The sequence below is a fragment of the Xylocopa sonorina genome, chromosome 5 (genome assembly GCF_050948175.1).
Source record: "Xylocopa sonorina isolate GNS202 chromosome 5, iyXylSono1_principal, whole genome shotgun sequence".
In the NCBI taxonomy this organism is placed as follows: Eukaryota; Metazoa; Arthropoda; class Insecta; order Hymenoptera; family Apidae; genus Xylocopa; species Xylocopa sonorina.
The window spans coordinates 4,230,064-4,253,152 of NC_135197.1; the positions used below are offsets into that span (position 1 = coordinate 4,230,064).

General features: G+C 44.9%; 1 protein-coding gene across 1 annotated transcript in view; it reads right to left on the minus strand.

The window, feature by feature from the left end:
* Positions 1 to 11,592: 11,592 nt before the first annotated feature.
* LOC143424035 (uncharacterized) overlaps positions 11,593 to 23,089 on the minus strand; it is a 174,112-nt gene continuing 162,615 nt past the window's right edge. The window contains exon 7 of the mRNA XM_076895843.1: positions 11,593 to 12,883. Within this exon, the coding sequence (XP_076751958.1) occupies positions 11,783 to 12,883 (1,101 nt within the window). The 3' untranslated portion in view covers positions 11,593 to 11,782. The remainder of the gene's footprint in view (positions 12,884 to 23,089) is intronic.

Genomic DNA, 23,089 nt, shown 5'->3' on the forward strand with positions numbered 1-23,089 from the left:
CGTGCCACCGGGAAGCAGTTTCCGCAAAATCGGTACCGGGGAAGCACCCGGCTATTCACGTGACTAGATTACATAACCCAACGAGCAACTCTCTATGCAATATATTAAAAAAGAAAAAAAAAAGAACAAATCATTGCGCACACGTGTACCGCGAGAACGAATCTCCGGTAATTCCCTGGCTGTGCGTGCACCAATGACTCTTTCCCCCTTCCTCAGTCTCACTCTCTCTCTCATACACCCTCTCTCTTTCTCTCTAACTCTCACCCTATCAATCTCTCAGTTCGTCCCGTTCTCTCCAGCAAATACACACGCGTACCCAACCCATACACACAACACACACAAACACACATGTTCGCGCTGCAACGAAATTTTTTGTCCAATTATCCGTCGGATCACGTGTCCACGCCTCGCTTCGCGTCAACGCCAGCCAATCCGCCCCATTCGTCCCGCCGTTCGGGCGAACGTTCCCGCTCGAACGCGAGCCAAGCGCGCGCCCGAAGATCAGGCGAACCAGAGGATGCGAGCTCGATCCAGGACCCTTTACGAGCGCATCGAGACTCGACTCGCGTCTTCGTCGTCTGGCGAGCCATCAGCGTCGCCGCTGAGCGCCGTCTCGCTCCCTCGTCGCTCGCTCCGCTGATCGAGGCGGAAAGCTCGCCGGTCCGCTCGTGGTGGAGGTGAAAGGGTGGTGTTTCGTTGGGGTGTTGCGTGGCACGCCAAGATGTTCGCGCCGGTAACACGCGACCGATGTGAATAGGAACGAAGCGACGCTGAGCGTCGTCACGTCCCCATGGGGGATGATGGGGGGAGGGGGCGGTGAGGGCACCACCGCCACCGGGTTCACCCTGCGGGCTCTGGTCCAGGCCTGCCTCTGTCCGCGGTAACAATCAACAGATCTGTATATCGCACATGGACAATCGCGGAAATTGAAGGGTTCGAAACCGCAAACGTTTCGTAGTTATGAAACGTACTATTTTCTGGGGAGTCTGGGGGATGGTGGCGCTGCGTGATTGTTGTTTGGGGTGGTGAATGGTAGGCTGAGTGTTAGGAGAATCTAGTTGGGGTGAATTATGTCTTCGAAGTGGTAGATGATTGATTCGATTTTTGGGTTGACACGATTGGAACATTGGTAATATTAATGATATTAAACGTGAAACTTTTTATTAGTTAATATTGCTGTGTTGTTTGGTGTGTTGCGGAGAATTGGAAGTTTCAGAGATTTTTGTGTAACGTTGGATAAGGACAGGTGAAGATACGAGAAAATAGAATGATCGAATTACGTACAAAAGTACTCGCGATGCTAATGTTATTATTTTAGTTTTCAACAGTTTCACATTTACAGCGTCATAGCGTGGAACCCTTCAACCATTTTTTCAGTTCGTACTGCCTTTTTTTTTGGAGGATTGGATGGAGGGTGGTTTGTTTAAAAAACCCTTTCGTGCTGATCCGGAATTTTCAACCGATAGAATAAAACCATATAAATGATAAGGTTTGAATGCCTACGAAAGATATGGAATGAAAGAATGGTACCTTTTTTTGCCATCATAGCCAGGGAATTTTCACAATCGAATAGTGTAAAACAAATGGAGGATCGGGACCCGGAGTCATTCGGTTGACACTTTTATCGCTCCGCTTTATTAACGTTTGCATTAAACGAAGATTAAATACCGGAGGATTTCAAACTCTGTCTTCCATACAAATTTCAAACTTGATTTACCTGAATTACATGATATTTCATGAACGATTGAAAAGGCAGTACGATTCGAATTTCACACATCTCTAAATCCCTAAAACTAAAACTAAAACTACTTATGAAGAACAAAAAAAAAAAAACAGTTCGATCAACTCACCTACACAAACCATTCGTCTTTTTGGCTGGAGGAGATGTCGCTGGAAAATGAATTCATCGTTCGAGTTATCTCTCGTACAAATGCCCTCTACTCTATGATATATCGCACGAACAGCGAAACGCAAGGACGTGTTTAGTAATAAATTACCTGTCGGAACCGTGGCTCCTCACTTTGCCTGGCAGTAGAGGCGGACCCGGGCCGCGCTGTGCCCGTGCCTGAGGCCCGCAGGGCGCAGCCAGTTTCCCGGCCGCGGCAGGGTCGTGGCACCCGTTACCCCCGGTCCGAGGGCCGAGCCGTAGGTCCCCAAGGGTCCCAGCATGCCCGTGGTTCCCTTCAACGTGGTCATACCCACTGGCAGGCCTGCGCTCGCTCCGTTCGATCCGTACATCTGTTGCACTGGAATTCCGTAAAACACATCAGTCCCGCCATAGCAACTGCATCTCTACCGATTTCGGTTCGAAAAAAAACAATTTTCTATCCCCCATTCTCATCGTACCGTTGCATTCCTCCCAGATCGATCGAAAAATTGCGTTTTTAATGAATCTTAATGAACAAGATCTAATCCAATCGTCTCTACGCTTACGTTTGTCTTCTGGTCGCGCGAGTTCTCACGAGTCCCACTCGACATTAGCTCGTCGCGTGCGCGTGGAACGTTTGCCGTCGTCTCGTTTAAATTTCGTTACGGACACGTCGGAATTCAGGTCGAGGCGTAACTCAACGGCGGCAAAAAGCGCCCCGACAAGAATGCGTTTAACGTGCCACGATTTTCGGACCCGCTCGGTGGGGAACGCCTCGCCAGCCGGATATACGTGCCGAACGTGACGAGGAAGACGACCAACCCGCGTTCGCGAGTCCATACAACTTTCAAGCAGCCGCTCGTCATGTCCGCGGCGTTCGTCGCTTTTGTTTAGTCGGTACCCGCCGGGGTGTGTGTGCCATTTTTATGGCGGGCGTCCCGCGGTCTGCTCCGTGCGAACCATCGCCCCTCAAGGTTCCATCCGTCGAAACGTGATTTCAGACGGCGGACGTAAGACTTCCGCGTTCGTACTTCGTCAGTCGAATCGAATTTCTGAGGTTTCCGGGAGGCGAAGAGCGTCGGTTTACCGACGTTGAAAAGCAAACTTCGCGAAGTAATATCCTCGCACTGGTACGTATTATTATTTACTTTCGATATGAATATTAGTATACGATAGATTCTGGAGTAGATTTTTCTTTGAGATACTGACAAATTCAATTTGTGGATGCTGTAGTCTATTTGTATATTCTTGAAAGCGTGACGATCCTTCTACGCTTGTCACTAGAGGACAGCAAGGTTCTCACAAACAACAGTTTCCCGATAACACTCATTTCCGCCTCTGTTTCCATATAATAGAATGTCTGACCCCGTCCTTCGCATCCTCGCGTTTAAGACGCGACTGCGCCATTTTGGTAGCCTTACCGATGAGTCCCATCCTCTCCCTTTTACACGTACACAGTTCTACTCGAAGTAACGCGCATTAATATGTAAAGGTTTAAAAATATTCTGCACCACTTCGATCTGAAAATCGATAGAGTTCTTCCGCTCGAATTGGGGCATCTGTGTACTAAACGTAAGCAGTTCGATTTTGTTCAATTTGTAACTGAAGCTTACAAGCTCTCACGGCTTTCCTTAGGAAATTGAGACATCGGTGAAATCGATAAGCTTAAAACTATTTTAGATTTATCCCAGATTATACCGCGCGGTGGTTGCTATTGACACGGGAACCTAACCCCCGGAATGGAGTGTTATCGACAAACTAAGTGCACGTCCTCGTTTGCCGGAAGGAAGCCATTAAAAAAAAAAAAGGTAAGTACAAGCGCGCAGCGTTGGCAAAACGCTTACAACGTGTTAACGTAAACAACGTTAAACTTAGGCGAACTTCGTTTGTAGAAAATGTTCATTTCGCCAGACGCGAACGAGATTATTTGCTTCGCGCTTTCATGCTGTAGTGGAAAGGGCGTTGAATAAAGGCGCGGGGATTTTCTGGCACGTTTCGTTAATACTAGGGTGTCTCTCGGGTAGTATCGTTTGCATTTTCATTATTTCGTCTTTAGTTAGTCGATTACATTTAAATGACACGTTAAGCGATATACGAACACAATATACTCTGTGATATACATTTTTCATATATTTCTCCCTTATTTTGTAACAAAATTGCATTTTCCTTCGCGGAATTATATTTCCACTCGCGATCTAAAATTAACGAATTTCAGAGACATCCGGCGTCGTTGTCTTCGAATCCTGTTCCAGGTTTGTAATTAAAAATTCGCGACTTCCTAGTTGCTTATTCAAACGAAATTCACCGAGCATTGAAATTCGTCTGGACATCTTCTCTTTATTCAGAGACATTACGTTGCGCTGTTTTCGTTTCCATGAATTTACGTATCGCTAATTATGCGAATAAATTCACCACAAAAGTATTTTTATTTCGCCTCTGACCGGTTGAAACGATTTCTCTTGAGAAGATTTCCCTAGTCGCTAAAAATGGACGATTTTACGATTTTTATGCGCTCTGCGAGTCAGTCTTCGCGAATAAATTATGTTCGAAACGAAACTCTTTCGATGCACCCCCATGTCAGGATACAAAAGGGGGTGAGGGTGGCGGTAAAACGGGTCGTGATTCGACACGCGGGGCAGGTGCAGCTAGAGCCAAGTTGACCGAGTAAATTTAGCGGCCGTCCTCGAAATACAGAGTATCGATTCGCACGGGGACGCGGTGACACGGAGAACTAATTACTTTCGCGTTTCCCTCGGCCCTCGATTTTTATTTCAATAGACCGGTTCCGTTGTAACAGTTCGCCTGGTTGCCTCGTATGAATACGCCATCGAGAGTCGATGATCGACGAGAGTTTCATTGCACTGCTTCTTCAACGGGGTGCACTTTTTCCTCGTATTTTCCGCCCCTCCCCGCGTTCTCCTGTTCGAAATACGAAAACTGATTTAACGCGCAAAAATATGCTCGCCTCTGCATTGCCATTGCTTATTTCCATCGAAAGTCTCTCCTTACGATGTGTTCCGTTTTGCTTTACAACCCTCTATTTCTGAAATTTCATAACACTCATATCCTATAAATAATAATAGTTTATTTCAATTGAAGATACTTCTCAAATAACTGTATCTCTTTTTCATGGTTCCAAGTAGTCCACGATGGTATCTTATAAATCTTTTTGATAATTATAACGAGATATGGGGATACTATAACGAGAAGATCTCAGGCAGCGAGACTCGACAGGATCCTTTGCTCCGGTTTCGCATATTTTTATTCTCCCTTCGTTATCCACGCGATTCCACGGCTAAAGGCGACTTTGTGCCGGCGTTGGTAGACGAAAATGAAAAAATATGCCACCGACCGGTTAAACGGCGGGGGTTGAAAGGAAAACGGGACGGGCCCGGGGATTATTAGCCGGGATAAACTGTCTGAGGCCAGACGTGAAATACAACGCGTTCGCATAACGCGTTGGGGGTGGCCCCGCTAAGCCCAGGCGTTCTCTCAAGTTCCGCGAACGGCGGACGTGCTCGTTTAATTCTCCCTTAGAATTCGACGACTCGCGGGAACGCGTAGCCAGAACGCGCGGGGTTGCTCGAGGCCCTCGAAGTTGAGGGATGCGGCTTCGCGATAAGGGCGCGCGTGAAGAGCAGCCCTACTTCGCGGTCGATACACCAAATTTTGCCGTGAGGAGCATGAAACCTGGTGAGCCACACCTTGTTTTTCACGATAACTTCTTTACTATTTGCTCAGAGATCGCGATAGTCAAATTTATGACTGACTCGCGGGTAAATGCTATCTGTTGGAGAACGTAGAGTTTTAAACGTGGCATCTGCGTAGCATTCTTGGATGATACGCGACTATTTCCTGTTTTTTACTTTAGTAGGTTTCTTGATTCTCAACAGAAATTAACCTGTTAAATTTGAAGTGTTCAGTGAGCTTCCAGTCACCAAATGTTTGGGACCAGCAAACGGTCGCTTCACAAGGGTCGAACAGACAGTTGTCACCGCTCTTGGAATCAAGAGCTTTGTCATCCCTTCTCTACAAGTGTACCAGCAGTACTGAATGAGACGACTAAGTGGCTTCTAGAGGAGTATTAGAATTTGGGGACCAGAAAGCAAAAAATTGTAGTAAGATTCAGTTGAAGCAGTAGACAGGTGAAATGGATAATTGATTTAAAGTAAAAAGCTTCTAGTCAACATCAGAACACTGAGTTTATTCCGTTCCACTATTGCGGATGGTCCTTCGAGTATGGACACATTTATGTGCAAAAGAAAGGAATTATTTTTTCTCAAAATAAATTCATATTTTTGGTATTCATAAAGGGACAAGTGAAAAAAGGTGATATTTTTAACGACGTGCACACGTATATAATAGTATTTGTCATAGATATTCTACGAGAGCTCGTTCTAAACAAATATAATTTCGAATGATAGTTAATTGGCTGGTTATATTCCGCAAGGTGTACGCCAATATAGTAACAGTTGCTCGACTCATCATACCTCTGTTGAAATAGCGCGAGTGTACCAGTATAATTCTCCCAGATACGAAGCTAATATTTCAACAAGTAAGCATAACGTTGCACGTATCGCTGTAATCGACAAATATTTACGCTTTAAAATACCAGAACGCTTGCAATCTCGGTGTAATTAAGTCGTGTTTGCCGCGATATTATTGCTCAAGAAACACAGCCTGGTGAATTCATCCCTTTTATACACAATTAACGCAAGAAACGGTAAATATTGAAGGAACATCGATAACCACTTCCGTTTTAAATGATTACCCAATTCAATTGAAAAATAATAAAAAAAAGTAGGTCCGTGATTCGCATCGAAGTCAGAGCCTTCGTTAATCGGTACCCGCTCGAGTTTCACGATGGATGGATCGTTTATCGAACCGATTACCGTAATTTCACAGGGTCTGCCTTGCTCTTAGGCTGTCATGTGTTAATTAACCATGGACATCGCGTACCGATAAATAAATTTCACGCGAAACAATCGCCGTCGGAGGCAGTGGCGCGCGATCGATTATCGTTATTGTCCGCGTGTGTACGTACTGCGAATAACAATTATTTGGAGCGGCGGCTGGACCGTCGCGCAATTACGAGTAAGCTCATTAACGGCGAAACGCTCATTATCCGATTGCCAGCTCGATAGACGAATCTGTATACACGCGCGTGTAGATATCGCACGCTTTACACTTCCTCCTCGTTACTCCATTCAATTTTCATAACTATCGCCTCGCGGATTACGTCCTCGCGCGCGACCAACCAGAAAATAACCGTCTTGTCCCCGTGGCTGTTCTCGCGTCGGCAACGAGCCGGTCGCGAAGTCGAGAAAATTAATTGGCGATCGTTAGCAAGTGGAATACCATGCAGCGGTACGCGAAAGGGGGATGATTGGGTTTGTTTCAAGGGATGTTGCACGCGGATGCTCCTATCACTGAGATTTTCTGTTCTAAAAAAGAAAGAGGGATCGTATGAAATGTATTTGTTTTAACTCGATCGTTTTTTTACGAGTGTTTGTTGTAACTAAATTTAATTTCGAGATGGATAAAAATCGAACGCGCAGACGTAGGATACAATTATTGAAACGCTGGTTGTGGTTTTTAAAATTCGTGTAAAGGTGTGTTATGAAATTGGTAACAGAATTTAGATTTATATAATTGTACGTGAAAGATTAATAGAGATGATACTGATTGAATTTGTGGTTCTACGATGAAGTTATCTGTTCGACGTTGAAAGATACTTCTTATTAGTTTGCGTATGGAAAGTTTCGTTTGAACGCGTCAAGAGAATTACGGAAATCCCTGGCGATACGAACATTTCCGAGCGCACCCACGGTCGTTAAGGTGAATTTACGCGTTCACTATGGTTCAGCAACGCGATTGATTCAACATAGTTGAAAGCAAAGTGAGCACACGCTTAAATTGCGATTGGTACGCGCGAATTGAATATCAATTTAAACTGTTCATTTTGCCTTCGATTCTGTTGAATCTATGACGCGAGCGGCGTTATTCGCGTAGTCCAGAGAGGCGTCCTGGCTCGTGAAAATCCGAGGAAACCAGCGCGTAACACGTACAAATTGAATAAATTTTAATAAAGTACCACGTTGCAGGGGTCAGGTTTATTTTCGAAACAAATTTCTTTGAGGGAAGCACCGCGCAATAATTAAACTAATAATTCTCGTCGCGAACCTCCCGAGAGAGAGATATTGCGCCCGGAAATGGTAGCATAAGCGCTTTAAAATATTTTTAGTCCACGCTCGGAACGGATGGGAAACGCATCGCGCTTTGCCCCTTTTAAAAAATTAAATACCCGGGCTTACAGCCGCGGTACACAATGTGCAACGCTCACGTGACACACCGTTGCGTCACGTTTCTCGACCTCCTAATCTTGCATTCATTTAAATGGACCAGAAGTACGCTTATTTTGCATCGCGTGACCAGCGAACCGTGTTACGTGTGGCGTTACCAACGGAACAAAAAGGGATCCGAAAGTGTTGCATTAGTGGCACACACCGCGTGCAACATTAGACCATCTACCTTGACGATGAACGTCGAAACATTTTTTTCTTCCTACTGCGCTCTTCAACCACCGTTCCTCCACTTTAATTATTTTATCTGAATGTTTTGCAACCTTGTTTCTCCGTTATTCTTCATGCGAACGCTGATACTGATACTGTACGCGATACTGATACCAGATAAAATATCAGACCATATTATTCTTCATGTTAATGCATTTTACAATGATTTTTAGTAGGTCACGTCTGTTACTTCTAGAGATAGGAATAATACACGTTTCGCAGAGTTGCACGGTATGAAGAGACCGTTGTAGTCGAGAGATTCTCAAACATTGTACGGTCACTTCTTTATTTCGTTTAAATGGTATGTTATATTGTTTTATTCGCGATAAGAAGATAATAACAGTTAATTATCAACAGTACAGAATAGAAATAGCAACGAACGAATCGAAATCTACATTGTGCTACTTTAATTATTTGCTCAGAGGCTAGCAACGAGGTACAATAGGAGAGCTTTTTCTCTACAAGCAACTAGCACGATTTATGGTATGCGCGCTGATAAAGTTATTCGTGAGGAAAGGTCCTTAGCTAACTTTCTGTAAATATGTTAGTAATAAATCTTAGTCGAGTGAAGGAGTACCTCGTGGCAAGATTGAAGCAATAAACAGTTTAGAAAAATTCAGGCATATTTATTTCTGCGAACATATGATTCTTATCGGAATTTTCGCATTTTTATCAATCAACGTAATTACGTTCTTGTCAAAGCAGTGCCTGGTAAATTTCTGTCAAAGTAATTTGTAACTATCAAAAAGATGGAAACATAATTTATTAATTTATAATATAATTTTATTTATTTATTTAATATTATAATTTATTTTTACCATAGAACAAGCACGCGGAAGGATCAAAGATGTAAATATACCAGCATCGTTAGAACACCAGAAATTTCACTCGATGCTTGCTTTCTACCGCGTTGCCTGCATTTTCTATATAGTCAACCGCGTTGTTGCTTTTTCAGTGGCCTTCCGGTACCGCGAATTCCACGCTTCAAGTCAGACCGGCGTTTCCATCCGTTTGAACGCGTCGCGATGCAATCGCACGTGGAAAATATTACATTTCTACCAGCCATTTACACGCGAGCATGAGCCTTTTAATATTAATCCATGCTTGTTCCGCGCTGTTTTTAACCCAGATGTGCTTGTCGTATTTCGTCTGGCGTGGCGGGAATTTTGAATTTAAAACACAGCATTTTATGAATCCGCGAACGTTTTCATCGCGGCGATGTCCTCGATGTAACGAATCGCGTATTTCGGAAAAGAGTGCGTTCGAAAATATCTCGATACGTGGATTTTGCGCGGTTTAAAGTATGTCGTCGAACAGAGTAGCTCAGAAAATATTCTGATAGAAAACGAATATGTATACTTGTGTCATTTGACGATTATTTCAATTTAAAAGAAAAAATAGACTTATCTCTCCCAGAGTCATCGATTAAATCGACCTAGTAGTTTAGTATCGAGGAAAAATTTGAAAAGAAGATTCCAATTTTCTAATTACATTTGAACTGTAAATTCAATTGCACAGGTTACCGTCCGTTGCGTCACATTTTTCACGAATTAACTGCAATTCTGATCCTTTTTTCCGCGATCCCACAGACTTTGGCATCACGTGCCAGCTAACGAGAGCCTCGTTAGTTGCTAACGAATTGTTTGGATACAATCCAAACTGCCAAAACGTGCTTCCTCATTCGTTTAATATTCGAATTGCTGATGATCCAATTTGAATGTTTTAATAGAATGAATTAAATTGTTTGATTTGTGCAAATGCGAGGAAGATTAAAAACTTCCAATAAAATGGCTGCGAGGTAGTTCTAATTGAAATTGTTTCACTGTTTGCTCGAAATCAAGAGCGATGTGCCAAAAAAGAGAGCCAAAGAAATGATACAAATTCAATTTTTAATTGTTTTAGGACAATATCAACTTCTAACGAGCAATCTTCTGACAAATTTTATTTTACACCGTTCACTCGTCGCGTATATAAAACGAGAATACCTGGAGATATTGCTAAACTCAATACCGTCCCTGTAATACGATAAAATTTAACGCCAATGAGCGGTACGATAAGATTAATCGAAGCCTTTGACCCGCGATTCGTTTCAGCGTCGACTTCTAGAGCATGACGGATCCTTTCGTCTTAAAGTCGACTTCAAAGAAACTAACAGGATCATACGCAAGGGCTTCCGAATCGAAAGATCACCTCAGGTCTTTGCACCGTGCCACGGTTCAAGTGGTAAATTCCATTTAGAGCGGTCAATATTTAATAAACGGTGAACCCTCGAAATTAATGGAAGACTAGCCGTGGCTAATGCACTTTCGGTAAATCCAGTAATTTTATTTTAACATGGGTATAAAATATTGTTATACAAGTTACGTATTGTGTAAAAAGTATTGGAACTTGTCTCCTCCTAAATATGTATCATGAAATGTAGGATTTTATACCATTACATTAAGGATATCACCGACTACACGATACAACTAAAAAGTTCACTTTGTACAAATTCGCTGTAGATATTACAATTAGTAAATAAATAGCCTTGTACGTCTAGATGATATCTAAACGTATTCAATGCACTAATGATAATAATCTCGCCACTAAATGCACTTAATATCGCGAGGTGATTAGATATTCAAAACAGTGTACACGATGAAATTGTAATGACTTCTATAATTAAATTAGCGAGAATGTGTATCGATATCACTAGATAAAAATTGGTACGATAGACGCAATAATTTATGAGACAATAAATAATTGAGGATCTTAAGTTACTTTATGTCCTTCTGCACCTTCTTTGTCACTTGTTCGACCAATTTTTGCTCGTTACTCTATTAAGCACAAAGGTTATACGTAGGTATAGAGATCTATAAGGCTTGTTATACTGTGTTAAAAGTTTACGTAAGAATGCCGACACGATCTTTACCAAGTCTCTAATTGCAAGCCACTTATCTACAAACACGACGAAACGGTCTTATTAAAACAATTATATAATCCTTATAAAAAGGCGAAAAAACAGCCGTCGAAAAACATGCGTGCAGCTGTCCCCAGTTCAGCGCCGCTTCTTTTTCCGCGTCGAACACGGAGTATCGATTAGCAGCGCGCCAGGTGCACCGAGCTCCCCTGACCTTGACACTGGCACCGTGTTTTTCAGCGAAAACTCCGTTCCGCAACATTTCACCAGAGGAACACGAGGCTGCGCTCGGTTACCACCGCGCGATCCTCCTCGACCCGTGCGCGCGTGTTCCCGTTTCGTCCCGCAATCAGCCAGGTCGGATCGTATCCGCAAGCTCCGCGTCGTATATCCTCAGCTTTATCAGGAGAGCCGTATCTCGCGACGATTAACGCGACCCTGGCCTTACATGTCTAACCGGTTCACGCTGAAATTGCCCATCGCGTACGGCCTGTGCGCGTTTGTTTTCACCAAATGGAACCCCCTCTGTGTCCTGTCCACTCTGTCGCCAGCCAATACAGCCGGATGACGCGGTGGACACAGGCCCAGCAGGTACAACGCGAATCCCCCGCATGGCCAGCCCCAGAAGCCCGCCTTCGAGTTGATCGACTCGGCAAAATACATCACAGATCTGTGATGGTCGCACTCGAACGGCCTCTTATTCTCCCAGCAGCCTGGCTGGTTGATTCCACCGTTCATGTAGAAGTCTATATGCCCGCTCATCTCCACTTTGCCCTGGATGAACGCGTTAGTGTGGAACACGTCGACGAACACGGCGTCGCCTGAGTCCAGCTTCTGGTCCTTGTCCACGGTGACGAACAACGGCAGTGCTGGGTCCAAACCAGTGATACGAGGCACTTTGTACGGCCTGAGGACATTCGCGGAGAACGCAGGCACATGGGCGCCTAGGCTGAACCCGATCATGTGGATGTCCTCCGCGCCAAAGTCTCTCAGCCTCTCGACCAACTGGGCTAAACAGTCGCCCACGTGTGGGATGTTGCTCACTACGATCGGGTAACACGGTGCCGTGGCTAAACGATGCCAATCGACGGCTATTATATTATAGTCGTAGCTCTTTAGGTATTCCCTGCGAACGTCCACCAAGTAAGACAGCTGCATGTCAGAGTCGTAACCGTGTATCACGATCTTCGTAGGATTCGAGGGTTCGAAGTTGATCTCCTCTAGATTCGAACTGGTATCGTCGACTAGTATCTGCTTCCCGAATTCAGGGTTCCTCTGCGTGTACAGGAAGAACGTCACCTCGCTGTCGGGACAGGTTTTATTCGTGTTCACCAGGCAAGGTCCTATGAAGTAGTCCTTCGTGAGGCCCTGGTCTATCGCGTTGCTGATGACGAACGGCTCCATCTGAGCGGTAATCGTGGATCCCATCGTCGAGAGAACGAGGACACAAGCGCGAAACGCTCTCCAAGCCGTTGGATGCTCCATACCGGTACTGTCCGCTGGCTGGTCCAGCGACCCTCCAATCCAAACAACCGAAGGCTGCTGCTGCCGTTAGGGCCGATTTCGCTCGACTGCCGCGACGGAACCAGCGTAGAATCGATGCAACGGTTAGTAGCGAGGGAAACTTCGCACTCGAGCAGCACGTAGCGTCGACTAGACGAGCTTGGAATCCCTAAAGAGGGGCACACCAGACGCGACCAGTCTGATTAGCGCGCTCTGACGTATGCACGCGACGTATGCTCGACGAACGCGCCACTGCCGATCGATCGCGGCTGCTACCGGCGGAAGGTCGAACAGACGATGAATCCGGAGCACTCGCGTTCTTCTAATAAAAGCTGAGTCGCTTCTAGTCGAGGCTGACTCACGTGGATCGATCGGTGGGAAGAACGATTACGGAGACAAAACGATCTTCGTTGAATCGAAGGATTATCTCTCGAGCGAACAGGAATCGGCCACGGCGTCGCGGCGCGCCGGAAGGTTCGGCGCGAACGAGCTGCGGGTCCGTCGATACGCGGGTAGCCGCGCACGCGCTCGATGGAAAGTGGAGCGCGGCTGGCGGAAATCGATGATGACACCTCTGTGACACTCGCGTGCGATTTCCGAGGGTGACGCGTGGTTATTGTTCGAGTGGCTGAAACGGGGGGTTGCACAGCGGCGGGGATTTCGCGATCACTGTTCGTCGAGTTTGCTCCGTTTTTGGATTCTTCTATGTCGGTGTTTTCAGAGCTTTTTTCAATGCACGCGCATGACGGTGGTGTCCTCGATTTGTGAGGCGCTGCTTAATGCGTAAATCTGTTTCAACGCGGTTCGTTAGCTTCTAAATGCGCTTCACGTGTTTCCCTGCCAAGTCGCTTTGGGACGCGGGTCACTTTTAGACTCCTATCGGAAATGGCAGCTTGATGGATATGGAAATTTATGTATCGATTAGGAGGATAGAGGCTGGAAGGAAATGCGCAGAAGAGATGACTGATACGATTACGCAAAGTAGCATGATCAGATTAACTGATTACGAGTGGAGAGATAAGTATGTTTGTGTCTTGCGTTAAGAAACATCTCGAAGATAAAGACTGATCGTTTCATCAAAATATGAGATGATTAATGTTTGCAAATCATAGTTCGACATGTGAATATATGCTTTCGTGAATGAATAACGGATACAAGTGGACGTTTGCAAAACATTTCCATGCATGTGTGACACTTGTTTCGTAACCATAAACTCACAATGGCTGTGATTAAAGGAACTGCCTTAACAATGAAACGAAACAAAGCATGTATGCACCGCCGTTCGATACGAGATTGAATCTTGTTACGTTCCATAAAGATGTTAATAGAAACGGTATTAAAAATCCGATTTAATTAAGACGATAATACCAATAACTTAATTAAACGTGATATCTTCAGTTTCATTTTTTGCACTTATTAATGTCATTCCGATCATCAATTATGTGTCACTATTTGAGGGAAACATATGTGATCATTCGATAAATATACAAAGAACAAGATCAATTTATTCAAGTCGGATATTTCTCGATCATAAATGCTTCTTACTTTATCTCGTTAAATCATTGCGCGTCAAATAGATGCTGGATACATGCGACTGCATCGGTTGATTGACAAATGACACATTTACTCTATCGAGAAATCCGCTAATTAGCCAGTTACGATGATCAGGCGACAAAACAACGCGAAAGTGACGCGCGACAAAAAGGAATATGCCTAGAAAATATTTGTTTCGGAAGTGGCCGTGAAAGTTCCGCCGTCACTTCCGCCGCCAGAAGGTGAAACTTCCGTTTGGTATGCGACTTGGGTAGGCGAACTTTCGCGCCGGACGTACGACGAATACGAATCGTGTCAAAAAACACTTTTACGCTCGTCTCGAAAAACGTTCTGACGATAAGCGTCCCAATTATGAGTCATCGATCCGATCGCTGTCAGAAGCGACGAGTTGGATCGAGACCACGGCTCGAGAGCTCTCGATCGAAGAGAGAATCGAACCAGTCCGGTGATTGGTACCAGAGGAGGAATAATAGGGAGCTGATTTACACGATAAACGCGTCGATGTAATAACAGTACGCCTTGGGGCGAACCCTCTCGTGCGCCAAGCCGCAATAAAAATGGAAATAAACGAGATGCTGTGTAGTACGGCGAGTTCCAGCCGGGTAATTAATTGTGATAAACTGCGTCCCGGTGACTTTAATGTTGCGTCATGGAACTGTTTAATGGACGAGGTGCAGCGAAAGGCTGCGAGATTGTCGCGTGTTAAAATTAGTTCGAGTGTGTGTATGTGTGTGTGTGAACTGAAGAAAAAATGTATTACAAAAATAATTGAGATTGATTAAGAACGCGTGGCACGCGTAAATGTACACGAAACGTGACGAGGGAAAATAAGCTGGATAGAAGTAATACAGCGGCGTAAAGTCGGGATTAGCTGACGTTTGGACGCGACAATTTACGGAGCAGAGGATCGAAGGACAAGCTTTCAATTTTACGAAGGCTTAAGAATTTATCGGATCGCAGTAAAAGGCGATTATCGTTCGCGAGCGTGTACAATTGTATTTAAGATTCGGATACAGGTTTCTACGATTTAAATCTATACGGATAGGTAGCGGGACAGCGTAGTCGCGAGCGTCGATCGGTCGAGTCTCGCAGAAGGGATCGGGACGTTTGTGCAACATCGAGATGAAACGGATAATGCATTTCCCGATAAAGCAGTGACCTAGAAAGGATTAACTTGTTAAAGCGTCGAGCTCTGAAAAAATTCTTCTGCCATTGTGTTTCAGAAAAAAAAGCTTCTCGGATGCCCAGGCGAATGAAAAAGTGTACTTTTTCGTTTCACGTGGAACATGTCACTCTATTATTCACATTTATACGGGAAAAAGCATAGTTTGGTAACTTTTCGAGCTTTTTAAGTCATTTACAATTTTTTTATCGTCACTATCGAGTGTTTCTATGCAGCTGCGATTCAGACATCGCGCGCAAAGAGAATTGCATTTATCGTTTCTCATAGCTTTTCAATTTTCGTTAACAAACAACTCTGAAAATATGTGGACTGCATTATCACGCGTCTCATTTCGCGTTCGCGCAGCTTATTTTGTCACGATAAAATTGAATAGCGGGAAATATGTGACACAGGGATCGGTGTAAAATTAATTTCTCTGTTTCGTTACGTACGCTGTTTCATCTCTGTCAAAGCGGACGATGACGAGGGCGAAACCACAATCCCGTTTTCCCAAGTGAACGTCGCAAATATCAAGCTACAGAGGTCCCACTAATACTCTGCAATTCTATTATACTTCGCAATTCTCTCTGTACAAGTCGAGCAACGTCCAATGCATCACCGAAAATTCCTCCGTTGCGAGGGATCCCTCGTTACAAATATGTAAAATGTTAAATTGCCAATTAGTCAGCGATGCTCGTTCGCCATGTTACATTCAACGAAACGATCATTGATGGAAGAGCCTTCGAATTAATTTGCCACGCATTATTCTCGCAATTAAACGTCGATAATTGGCCAATCATTCAACATGACGTTTTCACACGACTCAAACACTCAAGCACTGTTGCAAATCGGTGCTTTGCAATGTTGTTCTTTCAGATATTCGTACGAATTCGTGTCCTAAAAGTATTTTCAATTGAAATCGATGAAAGCAAGTGAAGAAAATGATCTTTTGATTGTCTTATTCACGAGAAAAGAGTACCAGAATTGGAAATAGTCGACGCTTTCTTAGAACGAAGTCGTAGTCGAACATTTTTAGGGAAGTGTTGGATAATAATAGAAGTCAACACATTCTCCCTTTATTGTCTCTAATTGAGAGTAAATTGTAGCTGTTCTACGAGTGAATCGAGTTACATGACAGTACGAAGTGGAACTAGACGTGCTGGTCTAACGCAAGCAAGTGGTTCGCGTCAAACAGGAAGAGCAATCAAATAACACAATGTTTGCTACAGCGGCGAAATTAAATATGAATTGAGTTTCGCGTTCCTACGTCTACCAGCGATGCTACTCCACGAGCATCAAATTTCGTTACTAGCTCCGCCACAGGGAACGAACGAATTGTTAATTAAATTGAGCTGCAACCAAATGGAGATCGACATGACAGAAATAGGGAAAACAATTCGAATACGACTCACTGTATTACTTTTTCAATCATTCTCTATTCATTCTTATTTCCATCCGCCCGTTAATAATAATTTCAATTTACACAAAAACTAAACGTTCACGTACGTAGAGTGTGCATGGTTTTATTGAGTGCGACTGGGTATACTTGGAAACTTAGAATAACACGAAGGTTTGGAAGTAAATAAATAGAGTGACTGCGTACGATTGAGTTCAAGATGTTCAGGTGCTAAAGAAGAGTATTTGGAACCGAGTGATAGAACCTATCGATAAAATTATGTGACTTGAAATGGTAAATGTGGCATAGACGTAACCACGAGCGTTCGAGGAATGGATACGTGAGGAATGCATGGAGAACAGGGTGAATCCGAGAAACGAATGAGTTCAGTTAGAAACGAACAACGAGAAAGTACAAAACGACTGGTGATAAACAAATAGATAATAGTAACTATTAATTTAATAAACTATATTCATATATACTATTGAACACGTGAATTATTTCTCTCAAACAACCTATTCCTACACGTATACACACGTAAATGTCCCAGGAAAGATTAACCATTCCCCGATAATTCTCTCGATCGTTCTCGAAACCTGCTCAATCACCAGCACCCGTACGTCCATCACAGAACAGCCACCGCTCCGTCGTGTCACCCCTGTACAACATTCTAACAAACGTTTCGTTCGCGAAACGGGTCCGTGGAACGCGGTATCCGACGAAATGGTTCGAAATAGGTCGAAAACGGGAAAGTGCCGGGTCATCCGGCGAATAAACGCGTTCACGGTTCAGCGGCAGGACAGAGCGCGCGCGAGACCGCACGTGTCGCCCTCGACGCGGAGGGTTGGTCCGCTCGTTCACCGGAAACAACGCCGGCGAACGGGGTAGAAAAGTGCGAGCCGTTTGCCGGCATCGAGCGGCGGGGACGCGTTTACGCGGCCGCGGACAACGCACCCCGTTCTCACCCCTTGGGTTCTAAATCAAAGCTCGTTGACCGGCTGGTTATCGCGGTACGACCGCGAACAAATTGCGCCGGCGGCCGTTCGCGATCTCTCTTGTAATAAGGCGTAATGCGGCGCGATTATCGGCCGGATAATTACACGCAATCCGTTTAGAAGCGACGGGTCATCGATTGGCCGATTCTGCGGACGAAACGGCCGTTAGAGCGCTCGTTTGCGCCCCGTCGGTGGATCGTGGGATAATGGTCTCGCGAGCCTGATGGGAACGACGGTGATATTGCGTTTGAGGGATTTGTCGAGCGGTCCCCGAGCGATGGGCATCGACACTTTCGTCTGGCTACCTTTTTTCTTCGTTTAACTAAGCATCGCGAGTGTTTCAATGGACGAGTAGGTAAAGATATTATAGAAATAGTGCTTTTAACTCATTGCTGCCCACTTCTCCTTTTTGTACTCGGAACAAATGGCTGCTACGACTGTTGAAGTAATAGATATTTACTTTACGAGTTCGAGTTAAAAGTTACACAGTCAAGTTCAAAGTTACAGCAGTCGAGAGTTTATATGAAATTTAAAATTTTCTCTTTCTCGTTTCTCTTTTCTTACACTCATCGCGCATCTCCAAATCACTTATTCATCTTCACAATACAGAAGTAAGTGATTCAAGAAAGAGGACAGTATAGTTGTTCTAATTTGCAGCGCATAGTTTCTGGCCATCAGCTCCATTTTGGTTACCACTCGACGCGGAAGATTTTAAGTGCAACGAATATTAATGCGCACTGAAACGTGCACTTTTTTCTTCTTTTTTTTTTTATTTCGTTCAAGAGAAGAATATTTCCCGTAGAAACGGAATTAAGGTCAATCTTTCCAGCGCGGAAGTCGTCCGGATTTTTAATTCTCCGCTCTGTTTTCCGAAACAATATCATTGATAGCGGCGGTGGCGGGCTTTTCGAGCGATACCGAAAAATTTAGGTTAAGCTGGGAACACAGCACGGACGTCTCTGTAAATTCTACCGTGCTCCGGTCCACGAGATCTCGAGCGACCACCAAACGGCTGATAAACAAACAGGAACGCGATCCGTTAACCCGGCCATTACCAGGCCGATTTATTTGCTCGCGTGAACACCGTAAAAGAGAGCACGACGACGAAACGACGTCGTTCAGCAACGCTTCCGAATCTCTTGATTACTCTGACCTAATCCTTCCCAAGAAACATCCACTTTCTACAACAACAACATATTTTTATAATACAATCGCACGAATTTAATTTACATCTGAACCAAAGTAAATTTCGAATACAATTCTCACCAATCCACTGTACGATTAAACAAATCGTGGCGGCGTTTCGACATTCGCCATTAGAGGGACAGCATCATTTATAGTTTCCTAAAAGTACCCGATGACCTATCCATTCCAATATATATCAGTTCTGACCTGTCCCTGATATCCCAGCGTCTAAGGCAGGGTCTGCTAGATAGTCTTACTGATGAGTCCACTAGCAGGCCCAGGACGAAACGTTCTTCCCCTCTTTTCCTTCCTTCTTTCCTCTTCCATTTCTACAGCACACTGAAGCACTTCGCTTCAGTTACGAAAAATCCCAACGTGCACAAGCGACAAATACAATCAAATTCTTATCAACGCGACTAGCATCGAAATAAATACATCGCTGCGAAGGTCGATCGATGCGCGACATAATTCCGCTCTCCCTCGTCCCAAGACAATTACTCGTATTCCGTGGCCTCCTCGGGCGCGGTCCATTTACATTTCATTTTAAAAGCCAGCCGAAGGGTTATTTACATTTTCCTCGCGTTTCTCAGCTGCCAATCGCACGGATCGAAGCTGGCCAGGGCGAAGAAGCGCTGCGAGAGAAGACAGAGAGAAATACGAGTGGAACCGTGGCGGAACCGTTCGGCCATGGGGCGCGCGAGGGGGTGGCTCGAGAAGGGGTTGCCCCTGTAACGTCCCGATTTAATGGAGCGCGGCGGTTTGATAACGGGCAACGGGGTTATTGCAGGATTTATTAGCGTCTCCCGATGCGGATAGTGTCTCAGCTACTATCCGCGCGGCGGTGCCAGGCCAACTGTAGGCTGAATTATTCGCGGGACGGAAATTAAGGCTCGTGGCCTGTGCCTGTCTTTTAATCTCCGCCGAACGTTTTCTTCGTTACGTGCGCCCACGACCGCCCCCAGTCCTCTCGACGAAGGAACGACTGGCCACAGATCGATACGCGAACCGGGAAGTTCAATGATACACAGGCTCCGTGCACGCACGCAACAAGGAAGTGGACTCTCTTTTAGGCGTGCGCTCGAGCGTCTTGGGACTTGAGCGAACTATGGAATCTTTTTTAACGGGTATCCGGAACGTTCCGTGTACATCGTCGTGATAACGATGTTAGACGATAGATGTCGTGTGTGGTTCAACTGGAACGATGCCAACTGGGCAAGTGGAATGGTAGTGGAAAGTTAGGCGGTGTACTTTGGTCGAAGTTGAAGAACCTCGCGTAGGAATCCGGGGAACTTTAGATTGCGATGTTTTCTTTCGATAGTCATTAATGGAAAATATTTTACGCGTCGATGTAGGAATTTGTGGTCTGTATCGAAGTGTGTTAGAAACTAAACCCAAAGCAGATAGTAAATGAGATACTGTATCTAGCTAAATAATTTGTAATTGCACAATTAGATCTTGATTACACGGTAAACTGGTAATGGCGACGAAAATGTTGAAAGCAATCGGCTGTTCTCGATTCTTTGATAACGAAAGAATCGTTCCGCCAGTTTAAACGATCCGCGTATTTGTTTCATTAAATAAAACCAGCTTCATTAAGAGCAGTCGGGGCGAATTAATTAAGCACGTATTCGCCACGGTACACTTTCTCCCGGTGTTTGTTTGCCAACTTTTATTCGCCCAGTTTCTCCGCTATTTCGACTATTCCCGGGCTCTTTGCGCCGTTTTACAAAACGAAACTTTTCTAACAAGTTCCGCCCATTTTCCAAGTTTTCTTACTTAAACCAAACGATAACGATTCGAACTAAAACAATGGGAAAGAAACGGCGGGGAACGACGGTTTTCCATTCCCTTCGACCTTTTTAATATTTCTCCGGCGGAATGAAAAAGTTTGTTCACCGCGAAACTTCCGTCCCTGATTCCTTAACTTCCTCAAGGGATGATGTGAAACTCGCTGTTGCCCCGTTGTTTAAACTTTCCGCTTTTAATGCGTTAATATCGCTGACAATCGATAAACAACGACTACTCCCGCCGCCATCGACAATTATTCGTAAATCATACAAACTATCTAATAAAATTCTGCTTAACAATTATGAGATACAATCGTTTTAATCGCCGGTGTAATCCCTCGCTACGACCTCGGAATAATCAATTTAATAACAACAATACGCGTCCGACGATTCATAAAGAGCATTGCACACGAAATGCAAATCTAGAGGATCCACTTCAGGGCTGAATAATTCTAGTTAACCCAGATTCCAGCAGTCGAATCGATACTACCTTTTATCAAACTTTCCACGAGAACTTGACGCGTTTCATCGCCGCCCCCTATCTCTTCCCATCGCCCCGTCGCTCCTCGCCCATCAAAACTATCCACGACCGCCGTTCGTTAACTAATCGCGTCGCAACTATCCGCGAAATGCCAGCACGCCGCATGCAAGTTAACCCGCGGAGTTATCAAGGAATTTTCAGTTCGCTGACTCGGTCGTTTGCTCCCGCGGGCGAATATTGTGATGCGCGAGGCGACCGCCTCGCTCAGAGGGGACGGTTTCGAAAAGGATCGAAACAGCAGAAGGGTTAACGATATCGCAAAACCGAGCGCAGTCGGGCGGACGAGCATAGCGATCGCTCGTTTAATGAAAACTGCAAACTCACCCCTTTTCCACCCCCGCGCCTTCGCTTCATCCGCGTCATTTTTTAATTTGCTCGACTTAACCGATCGAGATAACCGGATCCCCGATAGAACGAGGAGCCTGAAAGGCGATGGAGTCCGTTCGTCGCGATTTCACTTGCTATCGATCGTCCCCAAAAGCCGCGTGTAAACGCGATTCGCGCGCTAAGTACGACATCCGCGCCATTTAAACCACCCCCTGCGTCGTCGAATAAATCGCTCGCGCGAGAATCCACGGCGTAAATCACAATCAGAAAGAGTTTTATTTCGCTCGGCTCAATAAGTTCGATTAAACTAATAAATCTCTCGACACGCGGGCAAAAGCCTGTCGATTAAAACCGATAATTAGTCTCCCTGTCGTGGCGCGTGCATCCGTCACCGGGTTTCGCGCGTCCCCAGGTAGACACGCGGTCGTAACGGTTCGTCAAAGGGGCTTCGATCTTCGAATCGATGCCGTTTGCGCGCTACTACCGATACGATATCGCACGGTTAATATTTGCAGTCGCGATACGCCGCGCGCGTCGCACGGGTGAAAAATGAATTCGCGGTCGATCATACGTTAAACTAGCCGCGGATATGCATTACAGCGCGCGGCAATTAATTTGCCAACGGGTTAAAACTCGTCGTCCGCTGGCTCGAGCGTAACGTCAACCCCTTCTGGATATTACACGTGCCGTTGTTTACGCCGATAACCACCGGCTATTTGCTTTCGCGAAACACCTACGCGTACGTATTCCATGTTTACAGTTTTAGTCGATTGTGATTTTGATTAAAAAAGAGGCAAAACAGTTGGAGTATTGGCGTTCACGTTGGACAGAGCTTCGTGCACGAAGCGTGTACGTTTCGATTCAGATTGGTTGATGATTGAGCGTGATTTTAGATGTTGGTTAGGAAAACATAGATGCATTAAGTAATGGAATACTTCACGTTTAACATACACACTGATACATCGATGAAAGAGTGACGCAGCCTTTGGGAAACTGCATAACAATTGCAATCTGTGTAGAAGAAAATTAGCACGAATATACTGATCCGTGGTAATTTTGTGACATACACAGAGGGTTTCTTAATGAACGTGTGCTTGAAGCGTGTTCGAAAAGTAAAAAAAGTGTAACAGATTGTGCAGTAGCGAAGTAAACGACAAATAATAAGCGGCGATAAACATATTTCAATGTGCGCTTTATCGTGTCGGGTGTAATTAAAATCAAATTAGCAAAGGTACAACGAATGCGGAAACATTTATTACCCATCAGGCAGTTCCCGCTCTTATAATGATGGTTTTATCCAC